Source organism: Tetrao urogallus, assembly GCF_951394365.1.
Source record: "Tetrao urogallus genome assembly, chromosome: 7".
Classification (NCBI taxonomy): domain Eukaryota; kingdom Metazoa; phylum Chordata; class Aves; order Galliformes; family Phasianidae; genus Tetrao; species Tetrao urogallus.
In genome coordinates, this window is record NC_136820.1 from 34340485 (window position 1) to 34355176 (window position 14692).

The 14692-nt window shown below is 52.8% G+C and overlaps 1 protein-coding gene across 1 annotated transcript; it reads left to right on the forward strand.

Moving 5' to 3' along the window:
* Window positions 1-13437: 13437 nt before the first annotated feature.
* Window positions 13438-14352, forward strand: PTF1A (pancreas associated transcription factor 1a; the record flags this gene model as incomplete). The annotated part of the gene is made up of 2 exons (XM_079538627.1): window positions 13438-14062; window positions 14150-14352. 2 exons carry the CDS (start codon window positions 13438-13440, stop codon window positions 14350-14352), a joined length of 828 nt encoding a protein of 275 aa, XP_079394753.1.
* Between the last annotated feature and the right edge of the window lie 340 nt (window positions 14353-14692).

The window sequence follows — 14692 nt, forward strand, 5'->3', positions numbered from 1 at the left end:
ACATTTTCTTGGATTGCTGAAGGACAAAGCTTTGTGAAGGGCTAGGATTGGAGCAAGCTAGAAGCAGGTGTTCCTGCTTGATTGACCACACTGTTAATCAGAATACCAGGTGCAAAATGAACCCTCACACATCCACTGCCCCAGGAATGACCCTAATCCCAATCCAGAAAATCTTCACTCCCTATTTTAGGCTTTACATTACCTCTTAGTCCTGGGCCTCTCCTGAATGCACTTGGGTATTCATGCTTAGGTCCATTATGAACAAAGGTCATTAAACCTTGTCATGTACAATGTCTAGCTGGAGTTTCCTTAGGCCCCCAGAGAAGGAAAAAAGGGGCTCCATGACACTTCCCCTTGGCAATAGTCCAAATAGCCGCTTGCCTCTGGGCTTGGGCTGTAAGAAGGGCATTTTCCAAAAACTGATCACATGTAACTTTCAGTGACCTTGTAGCCTTCACTTTACGTTTATGAATGAATCTCTATTAAAAGCAGGGGGTAAATGTTTTTTCTTTGTCCCTCTTTCAGTTTACAAATTTGTCTTCTCCTATAGCCAGCTGTTAAAAGATTGGTTCTGCCCCTGCTTTCACCTTTCCTGTTTTATCAGCTAAGACGTCAAACTGAGGCCTGGCCACTTGGTGTTAAAGATCCATGGCTCTTTTTGTAAGGCAGTGGCCTGGCCAACTCTAGACTCTAAATGCTGCCTTGTCTTACAGTTTGAGTTAGCCTCTCACACCCTGAATTGCTAGGCGTTGTTGCCTTGAGCAGTGAACAGCTTCTGTGTCCTTATTCAGGGGGGACAGCAGTTAGGCAGTAGGTGAAAGAAACTGCGTGTACTTCTGACTTCCTAGAGTTGCTAAGAGGCTTAACTTTTTTAGCTCCTGCAATTTGTTTGTTTGACACCCACTGTTGAAAAGGGCTGTAGAAATTCCTATGATGACTCATTATTTTGGCTCTGTTCTATTACCCTATTACCCTATCACCCTTGTTTCAATTTATCTTCTTTTCTGCAAGATTTCACCTTCTCACACTTCACCTGCCTCAAGAACAGGCAGAAAGTGCCAATAAGAAAACATTGCCTAGAACAGACAGCGAACAAATCACACCAAAAAGGCATAACAAAACTTCTCCACTCTGCCCATGCAGTGGTATTTAACAAGTCACTGACCACCTCCCCACTGATAACTACAGCTGAGCAGAGGGGTTCAGCTCTGCTTGTGATGACTTCCCAGCCTGCAGCAACCACAGTGGTGGCTGCAAAGGCCCATCTGCTATCAAGCTGTCCTACTGACTGGAGAAGGACAAATGAGACCATTTATTGGGACTGTGGAGGGTCAGCAGCTTGTGGGTGTTGGGGTGCTGCAGACATGATTATGGGGTTGACATGCACCACAGCACGAAGACCTTGTGGAGTGAGGTGTGGTGTAGGGAGTAAGTGGGAATGGAGGTGGTATTCTTCTTAAGAAAAACAACATGGGATGTTTGGGGATACTGCTCTGTGGAGGTACGTGGATGCATGGATGGTTTTGGAGAAGGGTGGATGGTGACTTCTCAGGATTACCTGCAAATACTGTTTTTAAAACTTTACTTTTATATTCCAGAATAATCTGGTAATTTTATTTTAGAACACAGAGCAGCTCAGATGGCTGCTCTGCAGTGACGTCTGAGGCGTGTTTGCTTTCCTGCTACAACCCGAGATCATCTAGAAAAAGCTGCTCCTCACAAATAGATTATACAGACCTACTTTCTCTCTCCAAGTCTTTCTCCACACAGTGCTTTAGGTAGGTCATGTATTGAGAGGGGAGGCTTGTTATCTACAGTTTGCTGTTGCATCAAAGGAAGTTGCAGATGCTCGGCATGGATCTGATCCAATGCTCTTTGAAGTCAATGCAAAGCCTTCCCTCAGCCCCTCATTCAGTTCCCCTCTCTCAGTAGCTCCTTATGCAAATCATAGTCTATTTTGTGTATCTCTCAAATAGAATCAACACGTTTCTCCCAAACATATCCCTTTGTGGAACTGGATAGCAAACCTTTCAAAATTCTTGGCATTCTCTTTTTCTGATGAAGCGTGACTCGAAAGCAAATTGGAACCAACCAAAGCAGGGGAAGAAGCAAGCCCTGACCCCACAAACCTGTGGAAGTACCAATTACTGGGAGCTATTATCACGCTGACTGCAGTAGGACTGCTCACCTGGGTAACAGCCAGGAGAAATAGGCCTCGGAGGGGGATCTGCTGAAAATCAGACACAACGCAGATGAATGCAGGCCACTTGACAGCAGAAGGCTGTCAGGAAGCCAAACGGGAAAGAGCTGCCCAAACCTAAAATAAAATCACCTACATTTTCAAAATAAAGGAATAAATGAAATCACGTATGGAACTATGTACGGAGCATAGAAATCCTAGAAAGTTGAGGGCAAACTGATGAAAACTGAGGCCAAAATTCAGAGTAGAGGCTAAAACTACAACCTGGGACAGCCCCACTCATGATGGCAGGGATGCATCCTAACACTTTGCCTTTTAAGACAGTCCTCGTGCATTCATGTGCCAGCAGCCCCCTTACAATTAGAAATCCAGGATGCAGATTAAAGCAATAGCAGGTGGCAATGTAATTGCTATCAGCCTTACATCTGAACCTCTCGTTTGCCACACAAGCTCCCTACAGCTGGCTTTCAGCCCTGTGGCTTAGGACACTTTTGAAGAACGGTTGGAAGTCCCCACGCTGCCCAGGATGGGTGGTGCCATTTGGAGGAAGGGAGGAGAGGGGCTGCTGCCCTTTTTCCATTTGCCAGGGCAAGAGTGCAAACGTCAGCCACTTGCAGGGAGCTTTTGTGACATTACGAATCTGGACAGGCAGAGCTAGGCCCTAGGCTGAGGCGCTGAGGCGCCGCAGCGCCGGACGGCGGAGCGCAGCGCCATGCCGGACCGCTGCCGTTCCGCGCGGCGTCACAAGATGGCGGCAGCGAGCCGAGGCGCGGCCGGGCCTGCAGTGCGGCGTCGGGTTTTGCCGGCAAACTGGCGGTGGAGCGCGAGGCTGCTGCGCACACAGCGCCTGTAGCGTGAGGGGGATCCTCAGGGCTTCGTGGAGTTCCGCGGCAAAACCGGCCTGTCGGTTTGGCTGCCATCTCTGGAGGAGCTGGTGTGAAGCCAGAAGCTGTTTTAAACCTCTCTCCGTTGTGCTGTGGTGTTTTGCTGACCGCTGGTGTGTTCCCTCAGACACTGCCAACAAGCACGCCTACAGAACACACTTCAGCCCAGAACTGAAAGGTCTGGCAGATTTATTTGCAGTTCATTTTCCTGTCTCCAGAAGTCTCTGTGGCATTGGCCTCCAGGCAGGAATGGTGGAAAGCTGCCAGCTCTCTGCTGGTATTTTGGTGATAGACAAAAACATTTGACTTGAAATGCAGAAAGGCAGAACTTGAGGGAGCAGCATAGCTTGCGAAAGGAGATGGCAACTCTGGGCACTGGAGCAGGCAGCCCAGAGAGGTGGTGGATGCCCCATCCCTGGGGACATTTCACTGTCAGGCTGGATGGGGCCCTGAGCGCCCTGATCTAGCTGTAGGCGTCCTTGTTCGCTGCAGGAGAGTTGGACTAGATGGCCTTTAAAAGGTCCCTTCCCACTCCAACAACTCTATGATTCTGTGACAGGCAAGGGAATCAGGCACTCGCCAAAATGAGGTGACATGGATATGAAATTTGGTAAGTAACTGGGATAGATGATGGAAGAAATTTGGGTTGCACCCACTGTGAGCATTCAAAACATGAACAACCTGGGTGATTTTTATGGCTTAGGCTGTATTTATTAACATGACACTTCAAAGCAGGTGTGAAGGTATGTTCACCACATAAACTCAATTTGGTTTTGGTGGCAGGAAAGAACTGGTGGTGCCATAGCCAACAATGCATCCTAAATGTATTCTTGTCCCTCAACAGCTATTCCTAAAGAATTGAAACCTCACAGAATCTAAAATATAGGGAGGCAGCATCTCTACATTCTAAGGAAAGGAAAATCCACTGTGTGGTTCCCAGGCAGATGTCCTGGGAATGCAGGAGCTGAGCTGTAAGGACCTGCAGAGGATTTGAAATGAATGTTGGCATGGCATACAGAGGGCAGTGAATTCACACGCGTTCCCCTAAGCCTTTGTGTGCCAGCCCACAGGGCCAGCTCTCACTGCCCAGCCCCACTGCGTTAATTAAGGGATTCCCACTGCCCAGGAACAGGTGCAGCCCCACCCAAACAACAACGCTTCAGACAAAAGATTATAAATAAGGGCTAAATCCCTCTACTGTACATTGCAGTGGTGAGCAGGGACAGGTGGCCTAGGGTAATTCGGGTTCCGTCCTCATGCTAGGGTGGGAAACTGTAGCAGCTCATTTGGATCTGATAACTCCTTGTGGGCTGTATTGATGTGGAAGCTGATGAAGGCATGGATTAAATCAAACAGCCTGTGTGCAACTGGCAATGGAATTATTCCTGCAGATTTTTGACAGCTTGCAAATAAAGGCAGAAACACTTGTTTGTTTAGCCATAACTGATGATAGAGATCTTGCACGTGAGATGAGTACATGCACAGAGCTAAAACCCATGAGTAACAGTTCTCATGAACCCTTGGGACTGAAGATATCCAGAAGAGACCTTGAGCATTTCAATAACAAAAATGAGGCTTTTGTCATCCAATTTGATCTGTGATGTGCTTTTTTTTTTTTTTCTAATTTACTGCCTTTGCTGTTGGCATTAGCTGTGTCGTGACATTAGTGTAGATACTTACACTGTAGATCTGGGGGAAGGTCACACTACATCTTGGGCTGTGGGCAGCACAGATGATCTTTCATCTCTGCATTCTATACTAATGGATATATCAAAGCCTTGTGTCTTGAGTATATGTGGCTCTGCTGCTACAGATCTTGCAAGCTTTCATGTGGTCAAAAGTCTGTTTTCTGCACTTAATAGATAGGCCTGAGTTATAAAACCTTGAATTCCTCTCGATGAACAGAAACCTCAAAACTAAGGTTTAATCAGTGCAGATTCTCTTGGTAATTGTTAAAGGGCTATAAGCATATAAAGAGGCTATTCCAGATTTCAGGATGCTTTGGACTAATCTTCCTACCTTAGATATCTTGAGTAGAATTGAAAATCAGAGAAAATAAACACGGACCACTCTAGGTGCTAGGCACTTAAATACTACACTTAGATACTTTGAGGAGGTATTTGAATCTTTAAGTGTCACAGTGCCCTTTAAAACATGTAGCTTCCTAAATATGAGATCTCTAACCTGAAGCTAATTTTTTTTTTGTTCCTTCTGTTGCCTGTGAAAAGGAAATGGAGTCTCCAAAGGCCAATTGACTTCATCTTAAGGAAGTTCCCTCCTGAAGGTGGTTTGTTGCAACCATTATTTTCCTCTCAACTATTTATGAAAAACTTATATTCAGGGGTTCAGTCACTTCAACACAGATGTTCTGTCCCATCATCAGTGATCTCATAGTCTCCAACTGAACTTGGAGAAAGCCGGGTCTTGTGTCATATCAGCAAACTCCAGGAAATATCTTGGCTGCTGTTTAGTACTTAATTTGATGTCGTGTTCCTGTGTGCAAAGAACTGAATCAATCTTCTAGCTCATATCCAGCTTTTGAGTGGCTGTTATTGGCAATAATGACTCACTCTCTAAGTCACTTTCTTGAGGTCACAGGACATTGATGCCAGAACCATGTGTTTACATGCACAAAAAAAGAGCAAAGGAGAGGATCCTGGGAAGTATAAAACTATCAGCATAACCATGATAATGAGAGTCAATTATTAATCAATGTGTAAGCACATAAGTGATAAGAAGGCAGTAGCACATATCGAAATGGATTAATCAGGAACATATCACTTCAAATTAATTCAGGGTCCTTATTTGAAGGACTGGCTAGCCAAGTGCACAGTGGGATGGATGTCTTGACTTTGTTTGATGTTTGATGTTGACTTTGTTAGTGTCAAATTACTTGCTCTTATAAACAAAACTGTGTAATGAGATCAAAATGAAATAGGGATTAGAATGAGAACATAATGTTTGAATCATGTGGAAGCACTGATGCCAAAGCTGGACATGCCAATTGGGTCCTGCATGCATCTGCTGCAGTCTCAATGTTTTCAACAGTAAATTGTCTACTGGGAAAGGGGGAACATAAAACAGTTCCTGCAAGCACTGGCTGGGACAGACCGGGAGAGGCTGATTCAGAGAACAGGATCAGGACTCAAATTGATCTTCACAGATTGGAGAGCTTGTCTGAAATCAATAAGCTTCACTGTGATAAAGACAAGTACAAAATGCACTTTTAGGACAAAAGACAGTTCAAATGCACGGTGTGTGAAATGGGAAATAACTGATTAGGCAGCAGTGCTACAGGAATGGATCGACTGGCTATTGTGAACCACTTGCAAGTTAAAGCTTGTACAGAAAAGCAAATGTTGTTTGGCGACATATTAGCAGCAGTGTCTTGGGTAAAACACTGAGGTAATTATTCTGCTCTACTTGGCACTGTTGAGGCTTAGCTTGAGTACAGTGTCCAGTTTTGGACATTACATTTGAAGAAAAGCTGCAGGGAAATAGTGGACAACAGCAATATAAAGGTGTTTTAAAAGTACACACTGAAGCTAAATGGGTTTGTGTAGCCTCAGGAAGTGATCTTTGGTAGATGACATGGTAAAAATTCTCATTCTGAGAAAGGTGCTTAGAGAGTGGAATGAACAGTATTCTCCCATGCCTACCAGAAGGTGAGAGTAGGAGAAGAGGTACCAGGATAGGTAAAACAGAGCAATGCAATGCATGTGTGGACCGTTTCCAAAGAAAGTGCAGCATCTCCTTGTGCAGATGTTTTTTCATGTCCCTGACTTAGTTAATAATTGGCCACAAAGATAAACGCCTCAGGGCTAAAAGATGCAGAGATGTGGTTTTGCAATGCCTGAATTGTAGGTGCTGGGCACCCAGCCTCAAGGCTCTGAGTATGGCGAGAGTCAGGCGATCAACAAAGAGTGCAGGAGCAAGCCAGTGAGCTCAGCAAGAAGCCAACAGGTGCTATAAGACATCTCTGGGCTGGAGAACACCCTGACTGCACCTGCAAATGCAGACTGAAGGATTTCCTCTGGGTATCCTTTCTTGGAACTGAACAACCAAAGCAGCTCAGGTCTTCAGAGCTAAAAGTCATTGGAATAGCTTTCGTGTCTTATTGCAGCAACACAGCAGCCATGCAGCATGCTTTCTCAGGAGAGACACTGGTGGGTTTAGACAGTAGCTGAAGAGAGATTCGTGGGAGCGTGGGCCCACAGGTGCTTTGAGCTGTGTGGTTCTACCTGCACCTCTAAGTCTTGCGCCTTCAAAACAGGAATCTTTCGCTCAAAACTCAGCTCTAATGAAGAGTATCTATAAATTTTAATAAAATGACTCACTGCTTGGGTTCTAAAAGCTATTAGACAAGTTCATAGAAAAGACAGAGAAAACTGTTAGCTCTTAGACTCACAGGAACAGTGTCTGGCAAAAGAAATCACTGGGCTCCTTCCACTGTCACAGGTGAGTGAAGGAACTGGATGGACCTGTGCCATGGCCCAGGACAGTCACAGGTGCCTCCTTCTTCATACAGAGCCAATGGGAAATTTTTGTGAAGAGTTTTATAACAGAAGAAGGAATCTTGTAACAACATCTGACAAAGTCACAGAGCAAGAAAGGCATCTTGGCACCGGGGAGGCTTGAAAGATCATCAGGGGGAAGCCTACAAGTGGAAGTAGTAGAATGAGAAAGAAGGAATTAAGTCCAGTGTGAAGAGGCCATGCAATCAAGGAGTATTGTAAGAGCACGTACTGTGCTGTGGTCTCAGTAGTCCTTGCCAGATAGAGAAGAAGAAGGACCTTGGTCACTAGTTAATGACCAAGTGGTTACAAGCCACTGAAGGAACATGGCCATGGAAAGAGTAAAAATCACCGTAACAGTATGACTTGAGGGCTTTTGGCAGAAGGGTGAGGGCTGACGATACTCTCCAAGGAGCCACGAGGACTCTCCTGGATGAAAGTGTGCAGTCACAGTTCTGGTTGTCCCAGAAGATTAATTCTTGTTGAGAAAAGGTCAGGGAAAGGTGATTTGGACCTGTCTGACATTGAGTTTCAGTTGCATGTGCTGGCAAAAAGAGAGCCAGGAAGGAATGTGGAAACTGTATATAAACCTAAGGGAAAATCCCATGAAGAGAGAGATCTTTAATGGGCACCCGCTCTTGCACAAGAACAAACAGTCATACCCCAGAAGGAAGAAATAAAGGAGGGAATTAGGAAACAGAGGGATTCTCTGACCACAAAGGAGCGACGAGAGGCAAAACTTCATTCCGGACCATTCCCTCACCCCACGAGTGCTTGTGTGTACTGGCAACCGGGACTTCTTATCACACCGTGCTTGTTAAGTTCTGCTTTCCTCCGGTGGCCTTGAGCACGAGCCCTCGGGGGGAGCGGGCTCCCTGCCGCCGCTACCTGCGGCTCGGGGCCGCCTCGGCCTCCGGGGCCGCCGGGAGGTGCTGTGGCGGCGCTCACACCTGAGCCGCTCCCGCACACGGCCGCAAGCTGCTCGTCGGCCCGGGGCTCGGCCGGCTCCCCTGATTTAAATGGTATTAGCGTTGCACCCCGCTATTGTCAGGGCAATTTAGGAGGTGATGAAACAGTAAATTGTTGATGGTTGAAACGTAGGCAGCTTTGTGCTCTGCCAAGCAGGTGCCTGGCGGTTTTAGTCAAGGATTGGTAAATTTACAAGAGCGCAGTGGACGTGCCCTCCCCGGGCTATTGTGAAATTCAGGAGGGAACAAAGGAGAACGTGAATATTCACACAGTCGCCTTTCAGCGTGTGGCATTTCTCCGCAATGTTTAAAGCTTTTTTTTTTTTTTTTTTTTTTTTTGGTCTAAAAAAAAAGAGGAAAAAAAAAATCAGAAAGTACCTGTTTGCGTTTTAAAGCGCATGGAAATCACCCGTGAGCAACCATATAATTTGATTTGCTAAGCAATCTGCGAGGCGATTGCACATCATTTATAATGTTCATTGAGCATTTTGCTTAATTGTGTCTCTTTTTGTAAAGGAAGCACAGCCCCCTCCCGGCTGCGGCCGGCACAAGTGGCGAGATTCCCATGGACGGCAGCTTTGCCGCAGACAAACGCCGGCCTCGCGCGAGGCTTTTCCCAAGCGGAACGGCCGGCGCGGTGCCGACGCGCACGTCTGGGAGCCGAGAATGGGGCGCAGGTACGAGCTCGCCGCTGGAAGCCTCTCCATTCAGGATGCGGGCAGGTGCTGCCCGGCCGGCGGCGGAGGCGCGGCTTCGGGCGCGGTGCCCTCCGGCCGGCCGTCGCTCGACGGGGCGCTGCGGGGCGGGGGAGAGGCGTCGGGCCGGGCCGCGCGCTGCGGGTTCTGCGGAGCGCTCGCGGCCGCCACCAGCCCGGCAAGGGAGCGCGCTCCGAGCGCGGCCTCCCCTCCGCCGAGCCCGGGGCAGGCGCCGGTCCCGCTCCGGTCGGGGCAAAGCCGGCAGCCGGCGAGGAGCGAGCCTCGCCCGTCCGCCCGCCCGCACCTCGCCGGCCTCGGCCGCCCAGCCGCACCATATAATTTGATTTTCCCCCGTGCCCGCAGATCGATTGCAGCTCATTTGTTATATTCAGCGGCTCCTCGGGGCGGGAGAGCGGGGGAGAAAGGCGGGCCGGGGGAGCCCTCCCTCCGCCCCCCGCCCCCCACCCGCCGCCCGCCGCCGGCACAAGTGTTGGGATTCCCATGGGCTGCGCTGCTCTCCAGCTTGCCGTGCTGGCACCCCGGGCCGCGCGGCCGACAGAGGGGGGTTTGTAGACACGGTGACCTCCGCGATCTCGCCTTGAAAAAGCCTGAAAGGAGGCTCTTTACGCTGCATTACCAGCCAGGCGCCCAGGTACCGGCGCCGAGGGGAGCCCGACCCCGGCTGCAGGTGCCTCCCCCCCTCCCCACGGCGCCACGCTCGCCCCACGAGCGATGCCGAGGGCGGGGGGAGAAGCTCTCCCCGGCTTATTTATGGCCCCCACGTGGTGACGGGGCCGGGCCGAGCTCCCTGCGCAGAGCTGGTGGCCGCGTGGGATGCCCTGAGACAGCCCCGAGCGGGGCCGGGGGTCCCCCGCTTCGGGACAGGAACGGTGCAGGAGGTGCGGACAGGGAGCGGGCAGCTCCCCACAGCTGCGTTGCACTTGGCTTCAGTCACCACTTGTTGATTGTAAACAAAACAGAGGAGATGCTATTTTACATCAGCTGAAGCGCCGTTTGAAATCAGGGGTTCCAATAGGGCTGTCATGTTGTCCGTTTGCTTTTAATCTTTTCCTGCTAAAATATCATTCGTGCAGATGTTGGGCCAACTTTAGACCAGTTTTTAAAAGACTCCCTCTTCCTTTCTGCATCAAACACTGTATCTCTGAAAGGGCCCAACACATGAAGGAATCGCAGCAGGAGCCGGTGAGTTTTGTAATCTGATGGAAAAGAAAAAAAAAACTTCACACTCTCTATTTGCCCCATTGTGTCTCTGTGGCCTCCAGACCTCTGGTTAAACAGAGACTGGCGGGGTGGAGATGGAGATTTGCAGAAGAAAATTTGACACAAGGGAAGGGGGAACTCCCGCAGCTTGTCTCCTTGTGTATGTGGTTTCATGGCACTGGCTTAGCACCATGAGTTAGACAAAACATGCAGGTAACCTAGGAGTAAGAGCTGGAGTTTATGCTCTTTGTGGATAATCTATGGATAATCCCACAGACACCTCTTAGGGCACCTGAAGCATCTCATCTCTAAATAAGAGGTTTCATTATTCTGAACGTCACATGCATTTGAAAATGCTTCAGAAGACTTTGGAGTGAAAGACAGCATATGGGACGTGGACCTTGGTTCTTCTTGACAAGACTTTGCCCATTCTCCCTTAACTCCCCCTCAGTGCTAACACGTGTCCCTGCTTCCATCTTTGAGCAGTTCGGCACAGAATGCACAAAATGGGGAGTACGTGGTACACACAGTGGGGAGTCTCAGGAGCGTGCAGCATCCTCGAGCATGATTAGGGTTGAGTTAGGGCTCGCTTAAGGTTGGGCTAGGGCTCAGTTCAGGTTGGGTTAGGATTGGATTAGGGTTGGCTTGGGGCTTAGTTAAGGTTGGGTTGGGGTTGGGTTAGGTTTAGACTAGAGTTGGCAACGAGGGGGGGGAGGGGGAGGGGTTGTAGAGCTTCTTCCCTCCACTCTACTGGGGCTGGATTTGTCTCACTGTCTTCGAAGGGGAGGAAGTGTGGCCCTTGGTGCCCCCCTCTAGTTCCTGCCCTCGGGGAATAGGAATGATGCTCATTGGGTGCTACTCAGGCACTTCCCCGCTGGAGGTGCTGCCGGGATTGTCACTCCCTCACGCCGGCGGATGTCAGGGCGATCCCCGACGGGCGTTTGCGACACAGGCGGTGCTTGCCCAGGTGCTTGGCCACGGTACTGCGACCGCCTCCATCTTGTCACAAGTTTCCTTTTCGTGAAGTCTTGGGCAACGCTTGCGTCAGGCATCCCTAAGGGAGATGCGCGTTCCTTTTCCATGCGCAAATGCGCAGAGCGGAACAGTAGCGTTACAAAGCTCTGCCCCACGGGCACGGCTGCGTTCAGGCGATGTCCCTGAGCGGGGTGCCTGAGCTGAGCTGTCGTCCCTCCCCATCAGGAAGCCACCAGCAGTTTGTCCTCGCTTACCTGCAGTCGGTCTCTGAAAACCTTCCGCTGGCAGCCCTGGAGTCCCGAGCTCGGGAAATCTCGTTCCCAATAGCTCTGCGGGTTCCCAAAATACCCCCTCTGTCCTTCCAGCATCGTGATGCTGCGAGAGACCCACAAAAGGTCCCCAACGCCTATGGAGCTGCACCCGACGTGCGGGCAGCACACGGCAGTCGTGCTGATCACCGCCGGTTCCGAAATTCTCCATCGCCTCCTGGGGGAGCGTGGCAGAGCAGAGGATTGTCACTCGTGGGTGCTGCCCCCTGGGCACGGGGGGAAAAGAAACAGCGCCGGCAATTCGGGAAAGTCTCTTGAAGTCTCCTGAGCAGTGGTTTGTCTCCGGGTAAGGGTGGCACTGTCCGAGCGTTCCGTGCAGGAGACGTGCACCCGTGTCTCCAGGCACGACTCCTTCACACGCAGCGGGGATGCGTTGCACGTGGGGCACACGGGAAAACTTTTCCCATCGGGAGGAAAGAGCGGCTCCGGCTGTCAGGGAGCGCTCGCTCCGACGCCGGGCGGGGCGGCGGACGGGGAACGGGGCTTTTTCCAAGTGTCCCCCTCTCGCCGTGCCGGTGGCTGCGGCCACTCGTGGGCGCGTCCGCGGCCTCGCGCGGAGGTTCCCTCCCTCTCGCCCTGTCCTCAACGCAGTCCGAAGGCGTTCGGAGAAGGGCTGTGCGAGGCTCTTTGTTCCCCCTGGGACTCACACGTCCCCGCCGTTATCACGGCGCTGTCAGCCGCTTTGAAGTTGCGGTCATTTGTTACTTTTCGGAGCGGCCCCGGCTCGCTCCGCTGATATAGGGGTTCGCTTCCCCCTCCGGTTTGATCTCTGCCTGCACCGTACGAAGCCACGCTCGATAAAACCTCGACAGCCTTTGCCGGCAAAATATCGCAGCGCTAATGACGGAGATAATCCTTCCCTAATCTGATGTGTAATCCATTTCCCCGCAGTGAGAATTGTGAACGCTTTCATCAGTGAGAGTCCGTTAGGGAATTATTAACCGGGCCTCAGCCAAACGGGACGGCTGCGGGGAAAGGAAAAACGCGGCACGGCGCCGTGTGCCACCCACCGACGGGGCCGTGGCGGCCGCCGCGGTGCGACCGAACGCTACGCGGCCAACTCCTCCCGGAAAGCGCCGCTCTGCCCACGGCTCTGCCGGCAGCGGCTAAACCCCGCGGTGCCGCAGCCCGGGGCAGCCTCCGTCCTCCGCACGCTCGGGAGAGGGACCGGGACCGCGCGCCCGACGTAAGTGAACCGCGGGCGGCGCGGAGCCTTCGACGGCGCGCATCCCGCCCCCAGTGGACCGTGCGCTGCCCGAGGCCGGCGGGGCAGGGGGCTCCCTCTCCACCCGCCCCTCGCCCGACGGCATCCCCGAGATGCTCCCCCACCTCCCCCGCCCCACTCGCACTCCCCCGGCGGGGCGGGGGTTGGGGCGGCGGCTCCCCCTGCGGGCGCCGATTGGCTGGCGGCGGCGGTCACTGGCACGCGCCCGGGGATGTCGTTATAAGACTCCTCGCGTGCCGGCCCGCCGCGCCAGCCGGCTCCGGCCTCCTCCCCGGAGAGCGGCGGCACCGGGCCCGGCCTCCCAGCGCGCCGCCGTTCCGCCAGGGGCGGGGAGGGGCGGGGGCCGGGGCGGCCGCGAGCGGGGCCGGCGGGAGCGGGCGGAGGCGCGTCCCGGCAGGGCCGCCCCCCCCGCCTCGCGGCGGCGACATGGACACGGTGCTGCTGGAGCACTTCCCCGCGGGGCTGGACTCCTTCTCCTCGCCGCCCTACTTCGACGAGGAGGACTTCTTCCCCGAGCCGCCCTCGCGGGAGGCGCTGGGCGCCGACGGGCTGCCGGAGCCCGACGTGGACTTCCTCGGCCGGCAGCTGCACGAGTACTACCGCGACGGCGGGGACCCCGACGGCGGCTATTGCTGCGAGCCGGCGGCCGCCGCCTTCCCGCCGTCGCCCGCCTCTCCCGCCTTCGCCTACGAGTGCTGCGGGGCGGCGGGCGCGGGGCTGCTGTCGCCGGGGGGGCGGCTCCGGGCGCTGGGCTCGGCCAAGCGGCGGCGGCGGGAGCGCTCCGAGGCGGAGCTGCAGCAGCTGCGGCAGGCGGCCAACGTGCGGGAGCGCCGGCGGATGCAGTCCATCAACGACGCCTTCGAGGGGCTGCGCTCGCACATCCCCACGCTGCCCTACGAAAAGCGGCTCTCCAAGGTGGACACGCTGCGGCTCGCCATCGGCTACATCAACTTCCTCAGCGAGCTGGTGCGCTCCGACCTGCCGCTGCGCAGTGCCGGCGGGGACGGCCCCAGCCAGCCCAAGAAAATCATCATCTGCCACCGCGGCACAAGTAAGTGGCCCCCGCCGCCGCCCGCCCCGTCGCGGCCCCGTCGGGGCGGCCCCGCCGTAACCTCCTGTCTCTCTCCCCCTCGGCCAGGATCTCCCTCCCCTAGCGACCCCGACTACGGCCTCCCCCCGCTGGCCGGCCACTCGCTGTCGTGGACCGACGAGAAGCAGCTCAAGGAGCAAAACGTCATCCGGACGGCCAAGGTGTGGACCCCCGAGGACCCGCGGAAGGCGAACGCCAAACCCTCGCTCAGCGACATCGAGAACGAACCCCCTCTCGGCTTCGTGCCGTGAGGCTGCGCTCCTCTACCCCCGTGCTGCACGGACAGACTTCCACCCCAAGTGTAACTTAAGACTCAGACTCTAAGGCAATCAACTTTATTTATCTATTTATTACGGAGTAGACGTAATGAGGTAGAATTGTCCGTTCTGAATGTATAATTTATATAATTTATCGTGATTTTTTAAAGATATGCAAGATAGGTTTATCCCACCAGCACCTTTTTTTGTTTGTTTGTTTGGAAAAAAAAAAAAATGCCGGAACCTATGAAAATAATTTATTGCCGCACGCGGACTCTTCCTGTGTCTGTGAATAATAAACCCGGGGCACACCTTCTGAGCAGCGTGGCTGTGG